At 42.0% G+C, this 27,159-nt stretch overlaps 1 protein-coding gene across 10 annotated transcripts in view; it reads right to left on the bottom strand.

Moving 5' to 3' along the window:
• The window catches only part of LOC124555432 (pumilio homolog 3-like), a 208,254-nt gene that overhangs the window by 137,657 nt on the left and 43,438 nt on the right, over positions 1 to 27,159 (bottom strand). For all 10 annotated transcript variants that reach the window (XM_047129338.1, XM_047129336.1, XM_047129335.1 and 7 more), the window contains 2 exons: positions 12,976 to 13,176; positions 9,986 to 10,216 (listed from right to left, as the gene is read on the bottom strand). In XM_047129338.1, coding sequence (XP_046985294.1) covers positions 9,986 to 10,198 — 213 coding nt within the window. In that variant the 5' untranslated portion in view covers positions 10,199 to 10,216; positions 12,976 to 13,176. The remainder of the gene's footprint in view (positions 1 to 9,985; positions 10,217 to 12,975; positions 13,177 to 27,159) is intronic.

Genomic DNA, 27,159 nt, shown 5'->3' with positions numbered 1-27,159 from the left:
GGTCTCGCTCGGTTGTCTTTTGTTGTTTGTGTCCATCCTCTCCCATTATTGACCCTCTTATGTCTTTTTCCATTAATATAAAGTTACATTCTTTCAGCACTTTCTTTAATTTTGTTCCAGCAGAAAGAACCGTGATGGTTGTCATAAATAAGATGGCACACAAACACCAAAGTAAACAGTTCAGGCATTGTACAGATGTAGAAATACAATGCCTCGTAAATGAAAGAACAATTATTACCACTTTATTTTGCAAATCAAACAGATATACGAGGTGCGGCTAGAAAAAAAACCGGACTGATGCTGGAAAAAACATTTATTTACAATTTCATGTTATCTCCTTCAATGTACTCTCCTCCTCGGTCTCTACACCGCTCCATACGAATTTTCCACTGTTCATAGCAATGCTGCAGATCATTTTCGGTAAGTCCATACATTACTTCCGTCGCTTTTTCTTTTACTGCTTCAACAGTCTCAAATCTAGTTCCGTTCAAAGCTGACTTGACTTTAGGGAAAAGAAAAAAGTCACAGGGGGCCAAATCAGGTGAGTAGGGTGGATGATCTAAGATGGGAATGCTGTGTTTTGCCAAAAACGTCTTCATTGACAACGCACTGTGAGCTGGGGCATTGTCTTGGTGAAGGATCCATGACTTTTTTCTCCACAAATCGTTCCGTTTTCTCCGTACTCGCTCACGTACGGTAGCCAGGACGCTAATGTAGTAATGCTGATTCAGTGTTTGTCCCTCTGGTACCCAATCAATGTGCACAATCCCTTTGATGTCAAAAAAAACAATCATCATTGCCTTGAATTTCGATTTTGACATTCGTGCTTTTTTTTGTCGTGGAGAACCAGGAGTTTTCCAATGCATCGATTGGCGTTTAGTTTCGGGATCGTAAGTAAAAAACTACGATTCATCGCAAGTAATAACATTTTGTAAGAAGGTGGGATCACTTTCAATGTTTTCCAGGATGTCATAACAAATCATTCTTCGGCGTTCCTTCTGTTCAATTGTGAGACACTATGGAACCATTTTTGAACACACTTTGTTCATGTTCAAACTTTCATGAAGAATCTGCCTAACACTTTCCCTGTCAACTCCTGTTAACTCAGACACTGCTCTGATTGTTAAACGGCGATCTTGTCGAACAAGTTTACCGATTTTTTCAATGTTTGCATCAGTTTTTGCTGACAATGGTCTGCCAGTGCGAGTGTCACCACTGGTGTCTTCGTGGCCATCTTTAAATTGTTTAAACCACTCAAACACTTGTGTTCGCGATAAACAATCATCGCCGTACACTTGTTGTACCATTACAAACGTTTCACTTGCAGATTTTCCTAGTTTGAAACAAAATTTGATGTTAACACACTGTTCTTTCTGTACACTCAACATTTTCCGATGCACAGACAAAACGTCAACTACTTAAAACAGACGCCACGGGCAGACTGAGTGCAGGAGGCAGATGAAACTCGAGCAGTAGGCGGAGCGAGAGTCACGTGACAGGCCATGCGACTTTCAGCCTTATTGCATTCGTTTTATTGTTTCACCAGTACCAGTCCGGTTTTTTTCTAGCCACACCTCGTATTCACTTAAGAACATCATTATATAAAAATCTACATTTCAGCATATAATAGAGGGAAACATTCCACATGGGAAAAATATATCTAAATCTAAAGATGATGTAACTTACCAAATGAAAGCGCTGGCATGTTGATAGACACACAAACAAACACATACATACACACAAAATTCAAGCTTTCGCAACCAACGGTTGCTTCATCAGGAAAGAGGGAAGGAGAGGGAAAGACGAAAGGATGTGGGTCTTAAGGGAGAGGGTAAGGAGTCATTCCAATCCCGGGAGTGGGAAGACTTACCTTCGGGGGGAAAAAAGGACAGGTATATACTTGCGCGCACACATACACATATCCATCCACACATATACAGACACAAGCAGACATTTGTAAAGGCAAAGAGTTTGGGGTGAGATCTCTGATGTAGCAAAGTGTGAGATCTTTCGTATTCATATTCTTTGTAATAACATCCAGTGTTTCTCTACCATAAACAAATGTAAAAACAAGTGCAGCAATATAATGTGTACATTTGTGTGTATTACCCAATAATTTACATTATGGAAATGGATTTGCTTTGGACTTCACAATACAGTGCACTGTAAGTACCCAAAACATAACAACTTTTCCGTTTCATGAAAGTCTCATTACTGATAACTAAATTTCCGCCCTCACAGCATCTAGCTACACCCAGGTCCACGAAATAATATTCCTGTCACACGATGAGCCTAAAAAAATCTTTTAACGGAACAATAAATCTTATGAAAAATCCAAGGTTGCATATTTATTCTCATACAGATCATCAATTTAAATCACAGCTGCAGTTCATCATCCATAATTGATTTTTAGAAAAAGTTTATCGTTGTTTAAAATTTATAATTCCATAGTGATATCACATTAAGAAGTGCTGATTAAAAGAAATATGTAACGTAATCCACCTGAAGATGAGAGTGTGAGCACTCAAAACCTGTTGTGGGAGAAAATGAAAAGTGACTGGCACAGATAATTGTTGAAATTATCTTTTACTGGTTTAGACACTGTCCAGAGTGGTGCACTGGCACAGACCAGTTGGACCCCACGCACAGTGTACTTACTTTTGCTGGCAGGGCGCAAAACTGCGACGGTCATTAGCGCCCGACTCTGCCAGATCTATTGCAAAGTTTCCTAAAGCATTGTCTGTAACTGTGTTATACTTCATTCAGCACAGGCATTCAGTGGTAATATGCAACATATGATAGTGGTGCTATAGTCTATACTTGATAAACAATTAAGGGCCCAAAAGGACTATCGCATTTTCTTTGCAAAAGATGATAGAAAATTCTATTGCCTATGATTAATTAATTACATGTGTCAATCTCTATAGGATTCTCAGTATTTCAGATGGTAACACAAGCCCTAAATGGTAGTAGGTGGGCTGAAGTACCTACCAGGGTGTGTGTGTGTGTGTGTGTGTGTGTGTGTGTGTGTGTGTTTTTTTTGTTTTGGTTTTAGGGCGCAAAACTTCTATGGTCATTAGCGCCCGGTCCTTGACTTCGGAACCAGTAAAAAACCGAAATTGAAAACCAGCAGCAATGGGAATGAATGTCATAAAATTGGAGAAACTAAAAGCAGAAAGAGGGCTTAAAAAGCCACTACAGAAAGGGGTTGGTTGTCCCCAAAAAAAGCTTCAAATGACTGACGTCATTTCACTGGCACTAATAAACTTGAGAACGCGGTCGGCTGAGCGCGTGTCATCTGCTAAAATCGACGATATATCAGGCGATAGCTGTAGACGGGAGCGTAACGGATTAAAATAGGGGCACTCAATTAAAAGGTGTCTTACCGTCCACAGCTGAGAGCAGTGGGCACAGAGTGGGGGAGGATCGCCGCTTAAAAGATGTCGATGGCTAAAAAGACAGTGCACTATCCGGAGTCTAGTTAAAATTACCTCCTCCCGACGATGCGTTCAGGAGGAAGAGGTCCAAGCACAAGGAAGAGCTTTCATGTCCCGCAATTCATTATGGGTAAGTGTCGACCAGTGCGCGTGCCATAAGTGAACAACACGTCGACATCGTAGATCGGCGAAGGGAAGCGATTGAATAGCTGGCCGAGGAAGAGAGACGGCAGCCTTGGCTGCAATATCGGCCGCCTCATTTCCACAGATACCAATGTGTCCCGGGAGCCAGAGGAACGCCACCGAGACGCCCCCCAGGTGGAGCAAGCGCAGACAGTCCTGAATCCGGTGGACCGGAGGGTGCACAGGACAAAGAGCTTGGAGACTGAGGAGAGAGCTGAGAGAATCTGAGCAGATAACGTATTGTATCCGCTGATGGCGGCGGATGCAGTGGACAGCCTGGAGAACAGCGTAAAGCTCCGCAGTATAAACCGAACACTGGTTGGGAAGGCGAAATCGATTTGGGGTATCGTCAACAATATAGGCACTCCCTACACCTAACGATGTTTTCAAGCCGTCGGTGTAAATAAATGCGGCATCCGTTATTTGTGCACATAGACCAGCAAATGCCCAACGATAAACAAGTGAAGGGGTACCATCCTTGGGAAATCAACAAAGGTCACGGAGCAGGCAGATCCGGGGACGGAGCCAAGGCAGTGCTGTACCCCAAGTTGTCAAGAAGGTTTTAGGAAAGTGGAAGGAAAGAGAATGGAGCAGTTGACGGAAGCGGACTCCCGGTGGTAGTAGGGAGGAGGGGCGGCCTGCGTACCCTACATCAAAGGAGGCGTCGAAAAAAATGTCATGGGCTGGATTAGCAGGCATGGAAGACAAATGGCTAGCATAACGACTCAAAAGGACTGCTCGCCGATTGGACAGCGGAGGTTCAGCAGTCTCAGCATAAAGGCTTTCCACAGGGCTGGTGTAAAAAGCTCCAGACACTAAACGTAATCCACGGTGGTGGATAGAGTCGAGACGCCGAAGAATAGACGGCCGAGCAGAGGAGTAGACTATGCTTCCATAGTCCAATTTCGAGCGCACTAAGGCGCGATAGAGGCGGAGAAGGACCACTCGGTCCGCTCCCCAGGAGGTACCATTCAGGATACGGAGGGTGTTGAGGGATCGCAGACAGCGAGCCGAAAGATAGGAAACGTGGGAGGACCAGCACAGTTTTCTGTCAAACATAAGACCCGAGAATTTAGCGACATCCGAAAACGGAAGGTTGACAGGACCTAGATGTAAGGAGGGCGGAAGAAACTCATTACGTCGCCAAAAATTAACACAAACGGTCTTACTGGGAGAAAAACGGAAGCCGGTTTCGATGCTCCAAGAGTGGAGGCGATCGAGACATCCTTGAAAACGTCGTTCAAGAAGGCTGGTCTGTTGAGAGCTGTAGTAGATCGCAAAATCGTCCACAAAGAGGGAGCCCGAGACATCAGGAAGGAGACAATCCATAATTGGATTGATGGCAATGGCAAACAGTACAACACTCAGCACGGAGCCCTGGGGTACCCCGTTTTCTTGGGAGAAAGTACGGGAGAGAGTAGTGTTCACCCGCACCCTAAATGTGCGATCTGCCATAAATTCCCGAAGAAAGAGGGGCAGCCGACCTCGAAAGCCCCAAGAGAACAGTGTGCGGAGGATGCCTGTCCTCCAACAGGTATCATATGCTCCCTCCAGATCAAAAAATATTGCTACCGTTTGGCGTTTCCGGAGAAAATTGTTCATTATATAAGTGGAGAGAGCAACAAGATGGTCAACTGCAGAATGATGCTTTCGGAATCCGCATTGGGCAGGTGTTAAAAGACTGCGGGATTCCAGCCACCAACCTAAACGGTAATTCACCATACGCTCCAAAACCTTACAGACACTACTCGTGAGAGAAAGGGGGCGATAGCTAGAGGGGAGATGTTTGTCCTTTCCAGGTTTCGGAACAGGAACGACGATAGCTTCCCGCCATCATCTGGGAAAAGTACTGTCGGTCCAAATTCGATTATAAAGGCAAAGGAGGTAACGCAGACTATGGGTTGATAAATAGAGCAACATATGGACGTGGATACCATCTGGTCCTGGGGCGGAGGAGCGAGAAGAAGAGAGTGCATGTTGGAGTTCCCGCAAGGAGAAAACATTATTGTAGCTTTCGCGATTTTGAGAGGAGAAAGCAAGAGGTTGCACTTCCGCTGCACGTTTCTTCGGGAGAAACGCTGGCGGGTGATTTGAAGAGCTCGAAATCTCAGCAAAGTGCTGACCCAATGAGTTAGAAATTGCGACGGGGTCCACTAATGTATCATGCGCGACAGTGAGCCCAGAGACCGGGGAGAAACTAGGCGCGCCTGAGAACCGTCGAAGCAGACTCCAAACTTCCAAGGAGGGAGTGAAGGTGTTAAATGAGCTAATAAAGAATTTCCAGCTTGCCTTCTTGCTATCGCGGATGACACGACGGCATCGCGCTCGGAACTGCTTATAGCGGATCCTACATATAGGATGGTGACGGAAAACGCGGAGAGCACGTCGCCGCTCACGTATTGCATCACGGCATGCCTCGTTCCACCAAGGAACTGGGGGCCGCCGGGGCAATTCGGACGTGCGTGGTATTGAATGTTCCGCAGCTGTAAGAATAATGTCGGTAATATGTGTGACCTCATCGTCGACGCTGGGAAAGTGACGGTCATCGAATGTCGCCAGAGACGAAAAAAGTGTCCAATCGGCTTGGGCAAACTTCCAGCGTCGCGGGCGCATGTAAGGCAGTTGAGGCTGCAGTCTAAGGACCCATGGAAAGTGGTCACTCGAGTGTGTATCATCAAGGGCGAACCATTCGAAGCGCTGAGCTAGCGGAACAGTACCGACCGCAAAGTCCAAATGAGATAAATTTGTCGTGGAGGCAGACAAAAATGTAGGGACCCCAGTGTTGAGGCAAACTAGATCTGCTTGGTGGAAGACGTCTAGCAATAGTGAGCCACGTGGACAAGGATGTGGAGATCCCCAAAGCGGGTGGTGGGCATTGAAGTCCCCAACCAGCAAATAGGGGGGTGGAAGCTGACCAAGAAGATGAAGGAGATCAGCTCGTGCCATTGGTGTAGACGATGGAATGTATACAGTTCAAAGAGAGAACGTGTATCTGGAAAGGGAAAGACCGACGGCGACAGCTTGTAAAGAAGTGTTTAAATGGATTGGGTGATAATGGAGAGTTTCATGGAGAAGAATCATGAGTCCTCCATGTGCTGGAGTGTCTTCAAAAGAGGGGAGATCATATCGGACGGACTGAAAATGAGGGAGAACAAAGCGGTCATGGGGACGCAGCTTTGTTTCCTGAAGACAGAAGATGACCGGCGAGTAGGATCGTAAGAGGAGCGACAATTCATCCCGATTGGCTTGAATACCGCGGATATTCCAGTGGATAATGGACATAGGGTGAACAGAAAATGGAGGAATGTGACCAAGGTCACTGTCAACTCAACGACTGCTCTGAGCTTGCGACCGACAGCATGGAATGGCATTCAGCCGAAGGCAGAAGATCCTGATCCATAGGTTGGTCAGGAGCAGCTCCTACCACCAGCGATCGGCCGGTTGATCGGCCGCCAGCAGTGCGCCTCGGCGACACAGAAGACGGCCGAGGGCGATTTCCGCCAGGTGGTGCTGTAGATGGGACACGCCTTGGCGGAGAAGGAGAGGAACTGGGTTTCTTTGTAGCCTTCTTGGAAGTATGATGTTTAGAGGAAGGAGGAACCGATGGTTGGGAAGTTGCCGTACATAAAAACTCTTCACGAGTATGCTCTTTTTTCGAAGTCTTGGTGTCTGACTTTTGGGCTCGAGATTTAGCAGAAGTCGACGAAGGGTGAGCCAGAGAGTGGGCAGGCGAAAGTGGTGAGGTGGAACGGGCAATCTTAGCGCTGGCCGATCTGATGACCGTGGCACTAAAGGTGAGGTCACAAGTCTGCGTGGCCGCCTCCTTTGTTGGCCGAGGAGAAGCAAGGAGAGCGCTGTATTTTCCTTTCTGAGGCACGGTGGGCTGTCGACTGGCGAATAATTTGCGAGCAGAAAAGATCGACACCTTTTCCTGTACTCTTATTTCCTGGATGAGCTTTTCGTCCTTAAAAACGGGACAATCTCAAGAGGAAGCAGCGTGGTCACCCATACAGTTGATGCAGCGAGGGGATGGAGGTGGACAAGCACCCTCATGGGCATCCTTGCCACACGTAACACATTTGGCCGGATTGGAACAGGACTGGCTGGTGTGATTGAACCGCTGACACCGATAACAACGCGTAGGGTTTGGGACGTAAGGGCGAACGGAAATTATATCATAGCCTGCTTTGATTTTCGATGGGAGTTGAACTTTGTCAAATGTCAAGAAGACAGTGCCGGTTGGAATGATGTTCGTGTCAACCCTTTTCATAACCCTATGAACAGCCGTTACGCCCTGGTCAGACAGGTAGTGCTGAATTTCTTCGTCAGACAATCCATCGAGGGAGCGTGTATAAACGACTCCACGCGAGGAATTTAAAGTACGGTGCGGTTCCACCCGGACAGGGAAGGTGTGTAGTAGTGAGGTACGGAGCAATTTTTGTGCCTGGAGGGCACTGACTGTTTCTAACAACAGGGTGCCATTCCGTAATCTGGAACAAGACTTTACAGGACCTGCAATTGCGTCGACACCTTTCTGAATAATGAAAGGGTTGACCGTGGAGAAGTCGTGACCTTCGTCAGACCGAGAAACAACAAGGAACTGTGGCAACGATGGAAGAACTGACTGTGGCTGAGACTCAGTGAACTTACGTTTGTGAGCAGACATAGTGGAAAGTGAGGAAACCATTGCGGAAGAATCCCCCATGATTACCGGCGTCTCCGATGGCGCGCTCCTCCCTTGTGGGGGCCCTCTCTGAGGGCACTCCTGCCTTAGGTGATTGTTCACACCTCAGGTCACACCTCTCGACAAACGGACGGAGGGACCAATCGGCACTTTCGGAAGGTATCAGCTCGGGTAATCACCCCTCCCTGGGCCTTGCCGTTACCAGGGGGTACGTAAGTGTCCTACCTGTCTACCCGGGCCGGGGAATTACGCGTTACCCCGTCACCGGCTACGCATGGAAGTGCGTGGGTCGGCCTTCAGACACGCACAGGGAGGAAGAAAGAGAAAGGGAAAGGAACGAAGAGAGGTCTCAAACGCCGCAGCGGAGAAAAGGGTAAAGAGAAGAGGTAAGGAAAAGAGAAGGACAAAGGAAGGATGAAGACATACAAGCAAGGAAGGGGAAGAATGTGGTACATTTACAAGCGTCCGTCTCCGGACATAGGCACAAACCATACTCCCAGAGAGGGAGAAAGGGAAGGAAAGAACCAGAGGTGGGGGGGGGGGGGGGGGGGCTAAGATGGGGGATGGGGAAGGATGCGGAAAGGGAAGGTATGCAGCCCGGAAAGGAAGGAAGGCCACATTAGCTCGGGGTCCCGTGCTCGCTACGCACGTATCCACAGAAGAGTTGTGGATCCCCTGGGTGTGTGTGCGTGTGTGTGTGTGTGTGGGGGGGGGGGGGGGGGGGCGCATGTGATTCAATTGCGTGTGTTTCACCCCATAATTTTTAATACTGCATAACAAATGGGAATGTTGCTGCATTAACACTCTACAGCTCCCTACCTGAAACTAATGTTACAGTGTTCTTACGGCTTTAAAGTCCACAAGTCCATTTGATGCTCTTCTTACTATACTTCCAAATCCTCCTGTGATAACCTTTCCATCTTGTAAGCTCTTACAACTATGCTACTGTCTACTTCTGGACAGTTTTTCACTAAGACACAAGCAGACATATGACTGTATATGTGTGGATGGATATGTGTGTGTGTGCAAGTGTATACCCGTCCTTTTTTTCCCCCTAAGGCAAGTCTTTCTGCTCCCAGGATTGGAATGACTCCTCACCGTCTCCCTTAAAACCCACATCTTTTCGTCTTTCCCTCTCCTTCCCTCTTTCCTGATGAGGCAACAGTTTGTTGCGAAAGCTTGAATTTTGTGTGTATGTTTGTGTTTATTTGTGATGTTTCCCTCTATTATATAAATACTCAGTATTTTACCATTCAAAGATGTCTTTAGTTGACTGTCATTCACCATCTTCACAATCTTGGCCATGTGTCATCAAATACCAGTCTGCTGTATTTTCCATGTGCCAAATATTTGTTTATAACAAAATAATAACAAATATATGAAGCTGCAGTAATAGAATTAAAAATCAGTCTACAGAAGGAAAATTTAAGAACCTAAATGAATGAAAAAAGGAAGGAGGAGGGAGAAAATGCCTCAAAATACCCATCATACAACGCTCTCTCTCTCTCTCTCTCTCTCTCTCTCTCTCTCTCTCTCTCTCTCTCTCTCTCTCGCTCTCTCCCCCCCCCCCCCTCTCTCTCTCTCTCTCTCTCTCTCTCTCTTTTTCTCTCTCTCTCTCCCCCCCCCCCCCCCCCCCCCTACATGGTACAAGAAATAAATTGTGCGAGAAAAATAAATTTACCTTGTTTTTTAGAAGCTCTAAGACATGACCTTTGAGCAAACCTGCCACTTCCTTTCGTACTGATGTACCGCCAAACTCCAGTATGGAAATGACGGTATGTGCTGCATATTTAGATGTCATCATCTTAAGTAATTCAGGTTTCAGCTCAGACCATATAGCATGTCTGGTGTTTTCTGGTGATACCTTCATAAGCAATTGAGTAATTCTTGTCATATCATGCTTGTAAACAATCTGTAAAAAAAGTATGGGTGAAATAAATATTTAAAAAAATCATTTGTAGACTTATTTCAAATAAATGTTTGTAATAAAATGTTAACAATAGGAAATTGGCACTTCATATTTAACTTGTACACAAAGTGTTACAACCAGTATCTAATGCAATGTGTAATGGAACACATGATAATACCAGAAAGTAAAGAACGTTTTGGCATAACTAAATAAGAATTATAAAGATATCAACATAGAACTTTACTTACCAAGTTGCAGTACCTTACTCTATTTTTCACTTTAGTCATCGTAGCTGTCATTGCATTTTTTGTAACATGGGACCAGTTTTTAAATTCTCATGTTGTACTCCTCTACCAATAAAGATTAGAGCCAGGATGTCACTGCTCATTTGTTATCTTCATTGTTTGTGAACTGTTTTCCACCCAAAACTAAAGAAATTTTTGGGAACAAGTGAAAATCACTTGGCACCAAGTCAGGGCTGTAATGAGGATGTCCAAAAATTTCCCATTTAGAATGTTGTAGTTCTTACTGTGTTTGTGCTGATGCATGAGGTCACACATTGTCGTGAATCAAAAACATCTTTACCGACAACATTTCACATCTCTTGGTTTGGATGATGACCTGAAGTTGTCAAGAGTTTCACAACAGGCATCTGAACTGACTATTTCTCCTCTTGGCCTGAACAGCACATGGATCAAATTTCAGCCCCAAAAAAACTGTTGCCATCTTTTTCTGATGTTGAGATTTGTATCGTTACATTTATGAGGCTTGACTGAAAAGTAATGCCACCACCTTTATAACTCTTCAACAGTTGGTAGCATTGGTATGCGGCAGCTAGTAGCTTGTTCCGTAGCCTCTTCTCTACAGCTCCAGTTGGCAGGAAGCCTTAGCATTGAAAGGTTGTGTTGTTACAGTGTAATATGAAACCCTGCGCAGATGGTCGGTCAGTGCAATTTAAGCAACATGCAGTCATTGAATTCTTGACAGCGGAAGGTGTCACCCCAAAGGAGATTCTTCAGAGAATGAAAGCAATTTATGTTGATAGTGTTGATGTGAGCGCTGTGCATCTTCATCTTCATTCTCGTAATGTGAGAGTAGTTCCTGGCAAATTTCAAGTCTGTGTGCTTTCATTTCAGGAGTCAGCATCCAGAGTACCCATCAGGCACAGATCTTCCGATAGCCAAGCAAAGCAATAATGTGACCACACATTCTTGTGAAACGCCAATGGAGCTTGCAATTTCTCTCTGAGTGATACAACGACTGTCCTCAATCAATCTGTCAACATTTTGCTTGTGAAACTCAGTGGTTGCTGTCACAGGGCATCCCAACTCTTTGCTTGTCATGCAGATTAGATTTTCCTGCCTCAATATCTTTAAACTTACTTGCGCAATGACGCACAGTGCTCACATCGACACAGTCCCCAGAAACTGCTTTAATTCTCTGATGAATCCCCTTTGGGGTCACACCTTCTGCTGTCAAGAATTCAATGACTGCACATTGCTTAAATCACATTGACCGACTGTCTGCGCAGGGTTCCATTCTTTACACTATAACAACACAACCTTTCAATGCTAAGGCTTCCCGCCAACTGGAGCTGTAGACAAGAGGCTACAGAACAAGCCAGTACCTGCCACATTGCTGCCAACTGTTGGAGAGTTACAAAGGTGGTGGCATTACTTTTCAGTCAACCCTCATAAATGTAAAGATACAAGAGTTAGTCAGTTTGACAGACTGAAGGAACTGATTAAACCTAAACTTGGGTGACCACACAAAAATTTGAAACATAAAATTAAAATAATAGCTGGCAAAGAAATGAATATCATAAAGCACAATAGGGTCTTCAGTATAATGAAAACTCCTGAACACTCATGGTTAATATTAGGACAGTGGGCAAACATTAACTGCAGCACAGTTGTGATTTGTTTAAGAACTGGAGTACGAACTGATTTCAAAAGAATCTGATACTTAAAATAAATTGCAGCCCATCAGTGATGATGTGATAGGACACCTAGTGCTGTAAATCCAATAACAGATGGCCAACAATGTCCAAGTTGGGAGGTTGGGTCAAGTAGAGGGAGATCAAGTTCATACGCATCTTCATTACAATAAACCTGACCAGAGTTAACAGTGTGAACTTAGGCACCATTATTTTGGAAGAGTTCCAAGTAACTAGAGAGTGATACCTACACTGTAGGACACATTTGCTCACCTTAATAGTCTGTATAATATTGACCTCAATAATCCCTTGTCCCTTGTAGAGTAACAGTATAACCAGCAGAATATCATGAAAACGTAGCTCTCACACAACTAAAGTCACCATGTTTAATAGAAGGGAGTAAGCAGTCTCATGAATGAGGTTTATCTAGTATCTATTCAACACACACTGAATCTGCTATTTAAAAAGATGAAAAGTAACTAATCAGATCATATTATTCTCTCACAATCAATGGTAGTTCATAGACTGATCTGTGTTATATTAACACAGTTTTGTTGGTGATCAGAGGTGCCACAAGTTCAGAGAAGTTAAACTGTGCAAGAGAGAGAGAGAGAGAGGAGAGAGAGAGAGGAGAGAGAGAGAGAGAGAGAGAGAGAGAGGAGAGAGACAGAGAGAGAGAGAGAGAGAGTACAGTATTATAAATGGTTCAAGCATCATTAATTTGTAATTAATTTAATAGAAATTTTAATTGTTAGAAACCTAGTACCATTCATACTATTATTCAAAAGAAAACTATATACAATCAACACAGAGTCAGCTCACTCACAGCTTTTAGGTGTCCCCTTGAGTAAGTTGTACAGCCTGGAACCTATTTCTTCTCTTTGTTTCTTAGGAAGTTTATTATTTTTACTAATTTCATACAACTTTTTGGCCTGGGAGATGGTATCAATTACAGCAAATTTTTTCTGCTTCCTCATCTGCTTGAGAGACTTTTTTCTTTCTTTCAGTTCCCTCCAGTTTGTATGACCTAACAATCATAGAACAATAATAATAAATTTTTGAAAATGAACTACTATGTTTAGTTTTTGTAATTGGTAATAGTACTTTTGTAACAGTACTACAAAAGTCAGAAAACATATTAAGTTACACTCAAGGACTGCAGTTCTGTAATAACTGCTCAGTGTAGGTACACAAAACATATATGTTTAAAAGAGTAAACCACCATCTGACTGTGTATTCCTATATTTGTCTTCTTTAGTATCAAGACTTTGGCTATTATGCCCTTTTCAAGTACAATGCTAAAAGCTGGAACATGAAAATGTAAGACACACAGTAAAAAATTGAAAAAAAAATTGAAAAATATTAGCTGGACACTAATATAAAATTATGAGATATTCACTTACTTGTTAGACCTTTATTATGTCATATCTGTTAAGGCAGTCCAAACAAGACTAAGATATATCTTTAAGATGTAACTGTCAAAGAATGAAGACTCTAGAACACATAATAAATATAGATGTATCACAGGTAAAAGCTTGTATGTGTTAGGTGTCATGTGACTGCATGTAATTATTTTTGGAGATATCATTGTGAATCACACCAGATCGTTAATAACATGAAGTGAACATACATTATGCAGCATGAAGAAACTAAAGTCTGTAAAGAACACACAAAATGAAGTACAGAAACCAATGAATTGCATTTTACAATAGAGTAAGTGCCAGTAGTAATGTAAGAAGTACTAAATATACTAAAATGAGTGAAAAACTCACGAATAAAATACAGAAGCCAATAATCACCCTTAACAATATACTAAGTGCCAGTAATCATTTAAAGCAGGGGAGGAAGAGGGGGGGGGGGGATGTGGGAAGGTGATGGGTGGAAATGGGGGGAGAAGAAATAGGAGTATACATTATTATGTTAAGGTCGTGTAAGATTAAGAGAAGGAAGAAAGTGAAGAATGTGATTGGAAGGGTAAGATGGGGGAGGGGATTGGAGGGGTGGGGTGGTCCAGCTATAAAGGTCAGTCAGTGGAGTAGGTACATGTAATGGGTAGAAGGGGGTCCAGACGGGGTGGGGGTTGGAGTTGGGAAACAGCATAAGAAACATGAATGAATATTAGATTGAGTGTTGAAGTTGGGTAGTCAGAATGGTGATGAGGAGGGAAGGGAGAAGACTTGGGAGGGGGAGTCAAGAAATTACAATGGACAGAGCAACTGAGAAGGTGTGAAAGCTTGCGAGCTGGAGATCTAGTAAATTCCCTGCTCCTAATAAACTTCCTTGTAGTATTTAGGATATGTATAATAAGATATGGTGTACATGTACATGGATGTATTCATGCTTTGTTGAACCAAAGTTAATTACCCCAAGTGTTATAATTTGTAATGCATTATTACATTTCTGTAAGCATATTATGGGTACTATATATATTTCCAATCTTGTATTACATTTCATATGTACACCTGGGTGCTGCAGTGTCGCTGTAGTCCTGTGTTATTTCTTCCCCTTTGTTCGCCCCCTCCTCCCCACCTATTCCACGCTGTTGTCCCCCACCCCTTTCCTACCCCCTCTTTTCTTTCACTTGCCCCATTTTTCTATCTTCTTAAGCTTCATTATACATGTCTGCCAGTTCACCTCTTCCCCCACCCACCCATTTTTCTCAGTCCTCTTGTCCCCTCTCCCTGTCATCATTACTATACTAATCCAATCCACTGGATTACTCTCCTTCCTCTTCCCCCTATTTCTTCAACTCTTTGTACATTATAATATACGTTATAGCTTCTTCCTACCCTCTCCCAAGCTTTCAACTCCTTAATTGCTCTGTCTGTCATTTCTTGAACCCGCACTCCCAAGTCTTCTCTGACCCACCACCCTCATCCCAATTCTGAGCTACCCAATTTCAATTCTCAATCAAATATTCATTCACGTTTCTTATGCTGTTTCCCTCCTCCTACAACCCCCCCCCCCCTCTACCCTCCCCCTGCCCTACATGTACCTTTGTCTATTTCTAGATTTTTTACTTATCCACTGCACTAACTGACCTCTACAGTTTGGCCACCCCACTCCTATAATCCCCCCCCCCTCCACCTCCCCCCCCCCCCCCCCCAACCTTCCAATCACACTCTTCACTTTCTTCCTTTTCTTAATCTTACACGACCTTCACATAATGACATATACTCCTATTTCTTCTCCCTCCATTTTCACCCTCACCTTCTCTCCCCCCATTTTTTCACTTATACTGTTATATTTAGTACTTTTAAATTATTACTGGCACTTATTGTATCGTGAAAAGTGATTCATTGGCTTCTGTACTTTATCTGCCTCTTTTTCACTCATATTTTTATATTTAGTGCTTTTTACATTACTATTGGCACTTACTATATTGTTAGGTGTGATTCATTGGCTTCTGTACTTTATTTTATCTGTTCCTTACAGACTTTAGTTTCTTCATGCTGCTTAATGTATGTTCACTTCATGTTATTAGGAATCTGATGTATACATTTAAATGCAAAGATGATGATTCACAATGCCGCCTCCAAAGGTGATCACATGCGTTCACATGACATCTAACACTTGTAACCTTTGATCTGTGATATGTCTACATTTACTACATGTTCTAGAGTCTATATTCTTTGACAGTTACATCTTAAAGATATGTGTTAGCCTTGTATACCTGCTTTGCACTGCCTTAACAGATATGGTCTAACAAGTAATTCAATATCTCATAATTTTAGATCAGTGCGCATCCAATATTTCTTATAATTTTTTTTGTCAATTTTTTACTATGTGTCTTACTATTTGTATGTTCCAGCTTTTGGCATTGTACTTGATAATGGCATAAAGCCGACATCTAGATAGTACAGGAGACAAATGGAGGAATACACAATCAAATGACAGTTCATTTTGTTAAAAAGTATCACATGACTGTGACTCAACATCACCACAAACTTTTTTACAAATAACATAGTTTCTATTTTTAAAACTACAGTACAAGCCAATCAGAAGTTAGTTGTGATAGTCACATGCAAGCAAGTACTCAGTTTCTTGATTCTGAAGCTGAAGCGTACTGCCTCAAGTCAATCTATTGGAAAAGTCAACACACATAAATTATGCATGGAGTGGTAGGCATTACGAATGTTACATTGTAGTTTCCCATGTCCATTTGGACTGGTTCTAAAACTCTGGTACAAAATGAAACCTAACATAATGCAATTCAAAGGAACAATGAATATCAATAGATGAGATTACAAACTGCAACTTGCCTTTAAGATGATGTACTGAGTGGTACATTAACACAGAAAAAGTGATGCAGCTGCCTGTTTAACTGTTGAACCCAGTGTAGGGCACACTGCAGTAGAGCTTTAATAATCTGATAGAAATTACTTCTAGAATTTTATATATTTAGACAAATAATACATATATGTACAAGGTATGGCAAAACAGGTCTTATACCCAAACAAACTACTAATCTGTGATTACTATGTGTAAACTCAACTTCAAAATGAGAAACTTAATTACTAAACTGAAAATTATTCGCACATCAATCTCAGTTTATGACTGCATCAATTTATAAGACATAAGAAAACATACAACACACTAACAGGTAAATTACCACCAAAACAAATGTGAGAAAAATGAATGTGCCTCTGTGCTTGGATAAATATTACCACCACAGAATCTCAACACTGTATGAAAATACTAAGGTATTTCTGAATGCACTTTAATATCTTACTTCCTACACCACGCAAAGTGTTTTTATTATCACACACTACACTAGAAGTGATGTACCTGAATGTGCTCAGACAAGAAAGTGAGTCCCTCTCAGCCTGGATTATGAGTGATTTGTACCCTCAATCCCTCCATGCCAACCCCCCCAGAAAACACACAGAGTATGGGGCACATGGTACATAATAACAGTCACTAACACACTTACACAGGTCAGATAACAACATTAAAGATAAAAATAAATTATACTGGTAGCAGGAGCAGATCATCATATGAAATGCAATACAACACAAAAATACAGAAACTACAAAAGATATCAAGATTAAAAGTGACATGTCACATGTATATAAGAATAGAAACAATGCAAACAACACACACTTCATTTTGTTTCTGGTACATTATTTTATATCTAGAAATAAATTCCATCAGAATGCCTTCCTTGGATTTGGTTTCACAATTATGGATGCCATTAATAGCTAACTATATTTTTTAACATAGAAAAATTTAAGTTAATGCAGATGAGTAGGGAACAAAAAACCGTAATGTTCAAATACAGCAGTAGTAGTGTGCTGCTTGACATAGTCACATTGATTAAATATCTAGGTGTAACACTGCAAAACCATACAAAATGGAATGGGCATGTGAGGATTGTAGTAGGGAAGGCGAATGGTCAACTTCGGTTTATTGGGAGAATTTTAGGAAAGTGTGGTTCATCTGTAAAGGACACCGCATATAAGAAACTAGCACTGCCCGAGTGTTTGGGATCCGCATCAGCTCAAATTGAAGGAAGACAGCAAAGCAATTCAGAGCTGGGCTGCTAGATTTATTACCCATAGGTTTGAACAGTGAGCATGCTTTGAGAAATCAAATGGAAATACCTGGAGGGAAAGAGATGTACTTTTTGAGGAATACTACTGACAAAATTTAGAGAACCAGTAGTGGTACAGAGTACTCTCTGCCACGCACTGTATGGTGGCTTGTGGAGTATATACGCATTACTGTACGAACCATATGACACCTCCCGCTATGTGAGAGTCATTTTCTCACCTGGGGTATGAACTGTGAAGCCCCCTTGTCCTGCTAATACAGATGACAATACCCAAATCTGACACTCATTCTGTTACTTTCACATTAAAATTGACGATCAAAGCACATATATACAGACAGCGAGTCATAGAACCAGTAGCACCCAGTTAACGAGCAACATCCCTCGTCGTAATTTGCAAATTAACTGGGATTCTCTGCTGAAGCAGCAATTTGAGGTCAATAATCAATATTTCAATGCTTAATTGGTTTGGGATAGACGTTGGTATTGGAGGTTGTGGCAGGTGACTCCTGAATACTAACCACTGATGCCAAGGACAGATTTATCATACAGATACCGAAACCAACTATCTCTACAATTAGACAAGGAGCAGCAAGGTCAAAAGTTGAAGATACATCATCTATCACTGCTTCCACTGTTAGTGTCATCCTACAGCGATGGCCAAGGACACCCTACAATGTTCATTCCTCATGTCTTGCAGCCCCTCGCACCCCCCTGCTACCACATCCTGGAGGGACCTCCATCACTGCCAGTCAGTGTCATGGTCATTTCTCCCAATACCGTCCTTCCATGAACGAGGAACATCAAGATTCGTCTGGCACCCACTCTGAGCACCTTGCAATATTAATTCATCAAAATCCACAGAGATCAGCCCTGTACGGGGTCATCATCATCTACCATCACTGGGTCTACGAATATAGTAGTACTCCCATACAATCACCCACATGACTCAACCACTGCTTACTTCATTTAAGACACAGCCAGCACATTATCAGGAGATTCCGGCCCTATTTGCTAATAATGAGGGAGGGGGAGTTCACGTCCTGGCCGGCTGCATACAAGAGATGTCACATCATGCTTTTCATGAAAACGCAAAGGAAAATGGGTCACTGCCATCTACGCTCTGCCCATCTGTGCCTATTTTCACTTCCCTGATGGGCAGGGAATAGTGGCATAAAGACACACCACTGTCTTGTACAGAAATTTCATTTTTATGGAGACAATGAAGTTGCATGTTCACAGCCAGTTTGTGACTGCCTTCATATCACAATGCAGACAGAGCTGCTGGCCTACACCTGCACAATATAGGCTATCTTCATGGTGGTAAGTTGAAACAAAGGTCAGATGGTAGAGAGATTGTGTTCTTGTCTATCAGTGCACCTGTTGCACGCATTTGTGCTGTTCCCATATACTGCAATCAATCAAGTTGTGCTGATTACCAGTTGGATGGTTCAATGTTAGTTGGCCATACTTGTGATGAACATTGTAAGTGAACCTGAACACACTTTAGGGGTTCCAATTCTTAAAGAGCCTTACTCCATCTATGGGCAGGATTCAATTTGGAGGTGTATTAGGAAGACTTTGCTGGGCCTCAGTGGCTAACAGAAGCTAGGCCACAGTTGGTAGTTGGTTTTGTGGAATGCAGGCCACTCTCCTTCATTTAAAGACACTTTCTCACACTGATGTATAAACCTGTGCCTCAGCAGAGAGATGATTGCAGAGGTATCAAATTTTGCAACTATGTCTCCAGTTCAAGCATTCTTGGCTGTCTTACCAGTGAATTCATTTCCCTGAATTCCCATGTATTCAGCGGGATGTTACCTGTACTGTCCTTGTTTTTGTGTGGGGGGTTGGCAATCCGGATGTTCTGTATGTTTCTCTGACAGAAACGTATGTTGAATAGCCTGGATGACACTCAGAAATTCCTAACAGAAATCTAATTCTTTGAAGAGTTTTAACCCATCTTCTGCAATGACCTTCAAAATCATATGCAGTTCTGTCTTACAGATTAAAAATTCCTTTGGTAAATGAACACAACTGGAATGCAGGAGACTGTCTGGATGAGGGAGTGACATCTTTCAGCTCATCCACCATGACTCCATTTCTCAACAAAGCTATAAGGGGAGATATACTACCCTAGCCTGAAATCCGCCTTATTGAGTCCCAAAAATGCACAGTGGAAGATGACAGAGTAATGGGAGTCACAAATTCCTTCCAGGAGTTCCATTCTTTTATCACTCCCCTCACTTGTGCTCTCATAGATCTGAAGGCAAGAAGGTTTTCTGTAGTTAGATGCTGCTTGAATTTCCACAAAGCTGCGTGCCTGGCTCTGACTGCTGAGAAGCATTCGTCATTCCGCCAAGGGACAGGCTGTCGTCTGAAGTGGTTACTAGACGGGAATGGAGTTGGTGGCAGCTCATTGGATCCCACAGGTGATGTGGTTCACCATCCCCTGGGCACAATCTTCTTGTTTGAACTGTTGACTGTTTCGCGACCAATTTGCCCCTTGAACCATCCATCCTCATGGTCTCCTGTCAACCACCATTTCTGTCAGCAGATGTATCTGCACCAGAAAATGGTCAATGGAATGATAAATCTGTGGCCACTTCTCACTGAACTGAGCCTACAAGAGCTGGGAAGCAAAAACAAAAGTCAGTGGCTGAAGATGATCCTGTGACTGTGGAAAAGTGTCATCTCACCAGAATTCAAGAGGCGGATAGTCCTTGAGTGGACGAGGAGGTTGATAATTCGACCTCTGGGGCATGTGATAGCCGAGCCCCACAGCACACCATATGCATTTAAACCTCCATGAGGAGGAACAGGAGGAGAAATGCTCAGAAGAGTTGAGTCAAGTCACCTTCACCAACACATCATGACGTGGGAGAAATAAAGAACACATTGTGATTTTAACCAGTGTGAGAACTTCCACTGTAAATGCTTGTATGGCCATAGTAAGAGGGACTGGCTTCTGACATTGATGAAAACAGTCACTCCACCCTTAGCCCTATTCCCAATAACATCGACCTTCCTGTAGGGGAGGTAGCCCCTTCATGCAGGTGTATTAGTGACTTTAAAATGAGTTCCTTGTAAGCAGATACAGAATGATCTCTTCTGGGCCACGAGCTGTAATTCTTCCAAATGTGATTGGTATCCATTTAAGTTCCATTGCAACAAAAAAGTCCTAGTGGGAGCCATAGATTAGCTATGGTTGTCCTTTTCCTTTTTCCTCAACTGAGGTGATCTACCCAAGAAGTCACGGGGAATGTTAAGATGGTGTCCATGTCTATGGTTCCCCCATGTGGATACCAATATCCTTGGTAGTAAAGACATCACTGGAAAGGGAGAGGGCTTGCCAACCCAAAGGTTTAGCTGACACTTTCTTTGATTTCGTATGACTTTTTGTGCCACATTTTTCCTTATTTATGGGAGGAGTTGCTAGCATGGGTAGATGGGACAGCGTAGTGGGCTCCTGATGGTGTGCAGTGGTATGTGGCTGATGTTGCAAGTCCTTTGCTGATGACTTCTGAATGATTTCAGGTTCAAGTGTAGCTTTTCACACAAAGGTACACTGGTAAGTACATGTACCCATGCTTGAATCTGTGGTCTGGCATTGTGTGGAGGCATCCCACATGGCAACTGGCTTCTTACGAGCCAAAGCAAAAGAAGTGGCAAACACTGGAGGTTGCTTAGCTTTCAAAGCTTTTTTAGTTTCACAATAGGGTATGCATCTCATAATTTTCAACTTCTGAGTTTTCCTTGCCTTGTTATAAATCCCAGTCTTCCTACTCCACATTGGGTAATCACCCGAGCAGTTTGCAAATTTTGAAGGCAGTGAACAAGAATAATCTGATTTGTGATCTGAGCCTCCACAGTTTCCAAAGGTAGGCCTCCCATTACATGCCACAGTGATATGATCAAACCTTTGACATTTGAAGCATCACACTGGGTTTGAAACAAATGGTCAAACCTTAAGACTGATATAACCTGCAAAAACACACTTAGGTAATTGTGGAGTGTTGAATGTTAGAATTCATGCAGTTCTGCACTTCTATGACACCCATATGTTTTGATTCTTCAAGTAACTCCTCAGGGTAGAACACCTTTACAAAACTTAAGGGTATTATGTAACTCAACCACTACAGGGTAGTGACCTAAGGCTTTGCATCCCAGAAGATACTTGGTTAGACATGGCAGTTTAAACTCTAACTGTTCCATTATGAAGCCGTTTAACACTTTTTAAGGACCTGCCAGTACCCTCCAACCCCTTGTGAATACAGTAAGTGGGTATTTTCTCAAGGGTTCCCTCTCCTCTCTTGATAACAACGAAAGTGTTGTGGCAAGCTAGTGCCTTTTTATACTATAATTCTGAGAGTACTTCTGGGCAGTCTGACCAACCAAGCTCTCTTCGCTGTATGAGTGTAGGTACTACCTGACAGCACAATCTTCCATCAGGAGGAGATATGAATTTATGGTGCTCCATAGGGATCCCACAAGCTGCTAGGAAGACAAATGTTGAACCAAGCAGAGCCCCACATGCCTGAGAAAGCCTTATAAAATTGGTGTGTTAAAAGAGAGAGAGAGAGAGAGAGAGAGAGAGAGAGAGAGGGAGAGAGAGAGAGACACACGTGTGTACCTTCTTCACAGTCCAGGCAGAGAAACACAGGCTCTCATTCCCCGAAACACACTACATTCCACCATCATACCTAATGATGGTCTCTGAAGTATACTCAAGAGTTTACAGTAGAGGAGGTCTGGTGGTGCTGACTAGTCCTGGGCTTTCTGACAAAATTTTGATTGATTCATGTCTCAAATAGAGAAATATGGCAAATTATTTTAATTTTACTTTGTTTTCTGACATTGTACATTTTTATCAGAAAAATTACCCTAGCCACTTCTATGCAGAATCCCTTTAGCAGAATGTATCTATTCCCCCCCCCCCCCCTTTTTTATCTGAGTCCCAAAGATTTCAGAATTCTGCAAATTGAATAGCAGCTCCAATTGAAATCAGTTCTGTCATGTAATACTTCTGACACATTTTACCAAGTGGTATAATTGCTATAGTTGTAAAACTCCAGCACAGTGCAATGAACAATGTCCTTCTAGTATAGGTGCAAATCAGTGAAAGTTGTTCTTCCACTAAAACCTTTTTTCAGAGATGCTTTGTTTCTTGATCACAGGTTTACTTTCCCCGTGCTTCATTACACATTCTCTGCCTTTACTGTTGCCAAAAAGATTTCATCTCCTCTGGGATAGTCTTTACGGTCACGAAGTCATTCGTACACCTTGCATATGATGCTCAGTTGACTATGTGTTTCATAACTGAGTCATCTTAGTTCCAAAACAAGAATAACAGCAGTATACAATGAAAATCAAAGCCCTCTCAGTAAACAACCAAATTTCCATACAGAAAGCACATAAACAACTGGTTGGTTGCAACAAAGTAGTAATTTTGTGTTGAGGACAACACAAATGAAGCATATCATTGGCACCTAAACCATGTCAACTACAGATGACTGGCAGTCATTGTTTTTGTAATACTACCTGGATGGCAGCTGTGGCATAAATGATGGCACAAAGCTGGTCATGAAGCTGTACAGATGGTCTCATGTTTATTAAAATATCTAAAATTATTTCTTTCAAACATCACAGGCAATACAATACATTCTGAAAAGTGTGGTAGTCAGAACAAGAACTACAACACAGTTGCTCCACACAATATCCAATTCAATGGATACATTAATAAAAATGTAGAAGATGTGAGGTACAGCAAGGACAAAGCACACAAAGGAGCAGAACAACAACGTCCTATTGCTTGTTTACCTAACTTATTAATTGTCAGTGACTGTAAAGGCAAAGTGCTATGCCATGGAGGCAGTAAACCAATATTACAGAGCAGCCACAAGATCCACACTCTACTGAGGCCCACTATGGATTCCATAGATGTTCTCAAATGCTATATGTGTTTACAAATGCCGATGTGACTGTAGTACAAATGATGTTGGCAAAATCAGGGGACCAATTAACACCCGTGTGTCAAAGTATGAATGTTTTGTGTTACAAGGGAAAAGCAAATCACCAATAGCCAAACACAAACTGGACTGTGAGCAACCCGTCCATTTTCAAGAATTCTGTGCACTTGTCCAGGAGCCATGAATGTAGCAGTAGAAAGCAACAGAGACTACAGAAATAATTAAACGCCCCAATGGCACGAACAGAGAGGAGGGCTATAGGCTGTCGATGGCCTGGCTGAAAGAAATTCCAGTACAAAGGGCTGTGTGTGTTTGCCAGCCAGCAGCTCCTCAGAATCTGGATACACTAATGATGTCATGTTTCAGGAAAATATCACACATGTGTACAAGTTGACAACTATCTGTTGCCTGTCAGTCACCTGTCAAAATAACACAGCCTTTTTCCATACAGCCACTTCTCAACAGGCATCTAGACTTTGAACTGTCCAATGATATTCAGGAAAGTGACACCGGTTGTAGCTTTGAAACAGAAATAGGTTGGTATTTAGGGAAGACCATCCCCAGCAACCAAGATTTAGTCACTCTGAAGAGGACTGGCCAAAATATCAGTTTTAATAGTGCTTCTTAGTTTCAAAATGATGAAGCCTGAAGTCCAAAAGGATTTTATTCATATCCTGTGACTATTTGGGCTGCTCTTCTTCATATACATTCAAGGTCTTCTATTAGGCAGGTGTCCCTCACACTTGATTGGTATTCTAGGATGGGCCACCCAAGTATTTTTTAAGAACATCTCCTTTGTAGACTATCTGCAGTTACCCAGTATCCTACCAATGAACGTAAGTCTGCCATCTGTTTTACCTGTGAGTGAGGCTATATAATCACAACATTTCATATCTTTACAAATTGTTACATCTAACTATTTGCATTACTTAATTGATTTCCACCGTAGGTCATTGATAGTGTAATTATAGGATACAACATTATCCATTTTATGAACTGCATAATTTTACATTACTGTAGATATAAAGCAAATTTTTAATCTTTCAACCGATCTGAAATCTTATCAAGACTTTACTGAATATTTGTACAGCTTTCTCTGGACAGTACTTTGTTAAAGATAACTGCATCACCTGCAAACACTCTGAGGCTATTATTAAAAATGTCTGTCCAGTCATCAATGTACAATATGAATAACAAGAGTCCCAACACACTTCTCTGGAGTACACCTGAAGTTTCTTCTACATATATTGATAACTCTCCCCCCAAGATAACATGCTGCATCCTCCCTACCAACAAATCCACAATCCACTCAGAAATTTCATTTCATACCTCCATATGATCATACTTCCATTATTAAGCATTAGTTTGGTACTGAGTCAAATGCTTTTTAGAAGCCAAGAAATACTGCATCTATGTAACTGATTGATCCATGGCTCTCGGGGTGTCATGTAAGAAAACTGAGAGTTAACTTCTGCATGGCCAATGTTTTTGGAATCCATAGTGCTCCACATGCAGTAGGTCATTCTGTTCGAAATATCTAATTAGGTTTGAGCTCAGAATATTTTCTAACATTCTACAAGAGATGGAAGTCAAAGACATTAGGTGATAGTTTTGTAGATCATTTCTGCTATTCTTTTGCGCACTGGTGTGACCATTCCACCCATCACTGCATACAGATTTTTGTTTGAGGGATTAATGGTACATTATGGTTAAAAGAGGGGCTAGCTCAGTTGCAAATTCTGTATCGAATCTGATAGAGATTCCACTGCGCCCTGGGGCTTTGTTCAGTTTTTGAAATTTCAGCTGTTTCTTCACACTGCTGAAACTAATTATATTATTCATTATTATCATTCATAATATTACTTGGCATTGCAGTAGGACAAGACTGTGGTGGTGATCCTGGATTTGCCTTTGTAAAGGTACATGTGAAAATGGAGCTTATCGTTTTTGATTTTGCTTTGTTACCAACAATGTCAGTTCCTGAGTTATTTCATGAGTGTCTGGACATTAAATCTGGTGTCATTGACAGCCTTAACATACAATCAGAATTAGTTTGTGTTTCGCGAGAGGCTGATTGTTAAGATTCTGCTATGGTCATCACTGAGGGCTTTATTCATTGCCCTTTTGAGAGGCAAAAATGTTTCATTTATCATATATCTATCTGTACTATTAAGCTTTATTTTACAGCTATGGAGAAGTAGCCACTGTTTCTTTAGAAGTTTCTTTGCAGAGAATGCACACCAGCAGAAACTGTTCTACAAAGTATACATTTGTGCCTGATCACCTATTTTTCTAAACTTGAGCCACACTTCCTCCACATTCTGCCAGCCACATCGAAAGGTTTCATGTCCCCTCTTGGGATATGACAGTACTCATTACCTAGTTTACTGAACACGTAAATCATCCCTCTTGCCTTAGTTGCCCTTTGTGCATTGGTAATCATTGTTGCTACAACCACTTCATCATGGTCACTGATGCTGGTTACAATGTGGACATCCTCAAAGGGATCAGATCTATTTGTCACTGTTAAATCCATTATATTTCAATCACCAGTGAGCTTTTGAACTATCTGTTCTAGGTAGTGCTAGTGACCTAAAGTTTTATTTTATTTCATTTATTGTTATTATTGTTGTTATAATTATTATAATAATAATTATTATTATTTACATGGCAACTTTGGAATTATCACAAAACTTAAAGAGATTGGAGTGCTAAGAAGAGAGTTTGGTCTTGATGCACTAGAAGCCTCCCTTGAGTTATAAGAGTGTATACCAGAATCAAAGGTTAGTAATGTACTGAGAGCACTGTTATGAATTTCCAGAAGATTTTAAAGCATCATCAGCTTGTAGTTCTTTGACCCCTCTTCATTTTTACATTAGACTTCTCTCAGAACTAACAGCCCAAAATAACGTAATTTTTTCTTTTGTCTAATCCAATAAAATGTCAGTAAATGGTACGGAATGTCTTCTTTAAAGGCTTCACAAAGTGTAAAACTACACATTTCTAAACTTATCCAAAATGGTGTAAGCAGTCACAGATTTGATCCAAAAGATACAAGATACAACCGAAGGAATGTAACAATTTTCTTCAAACAGTTTCCACTCAGATATGCTCTACGAGACAAATTATATGCTAAGGAGTATGAGTTGGATATCTAAAACTACACCATAAAAGAGAGGAAACAAGAAATCTGCTGCTAAAACTTAGCCAGGTGTCACTTGAACCCTGTTTTTTGTCTCCCGTAAAACTGTGGAAACTGGACAAATACCCTTTAGTCCGAAGAAGAGTAAATTAAGCACTGAGTGTAAGTCTGTCACAATCACTAACTCAAAGGCATTTTGCGTTCAAAGGTGTGGTGACCAAGTATGAGATTGTCATATATCAAAAAAAAAATTTTCAGTACACCTGCAATTCCGCACAAAGCTTAATGTATGCAGAAGGATGATATCTTCTACAATGAACCTCCTTCACAATTCCTAATTAAAAAAAA

This window comes from Schistocerca americana, chromosome X, assembly GCF_021461395.2.
Source record: "Schistocerca americana isolate TAMUIC-IGC-003095 chromosome X, iqSchAmer2.1, whole genome shotgun sequence".
Lineage (NCBI taxonomy): Eukaryota > Metazoa > Arthropoda > Insecta > Orthoptera > Acrididae > Schistocerca > Schistocerca americana.
Note: the sequence above shows the minus strand (reverse complement) of the source record. Positions and strands in the feature narration are given on the sequence as shown.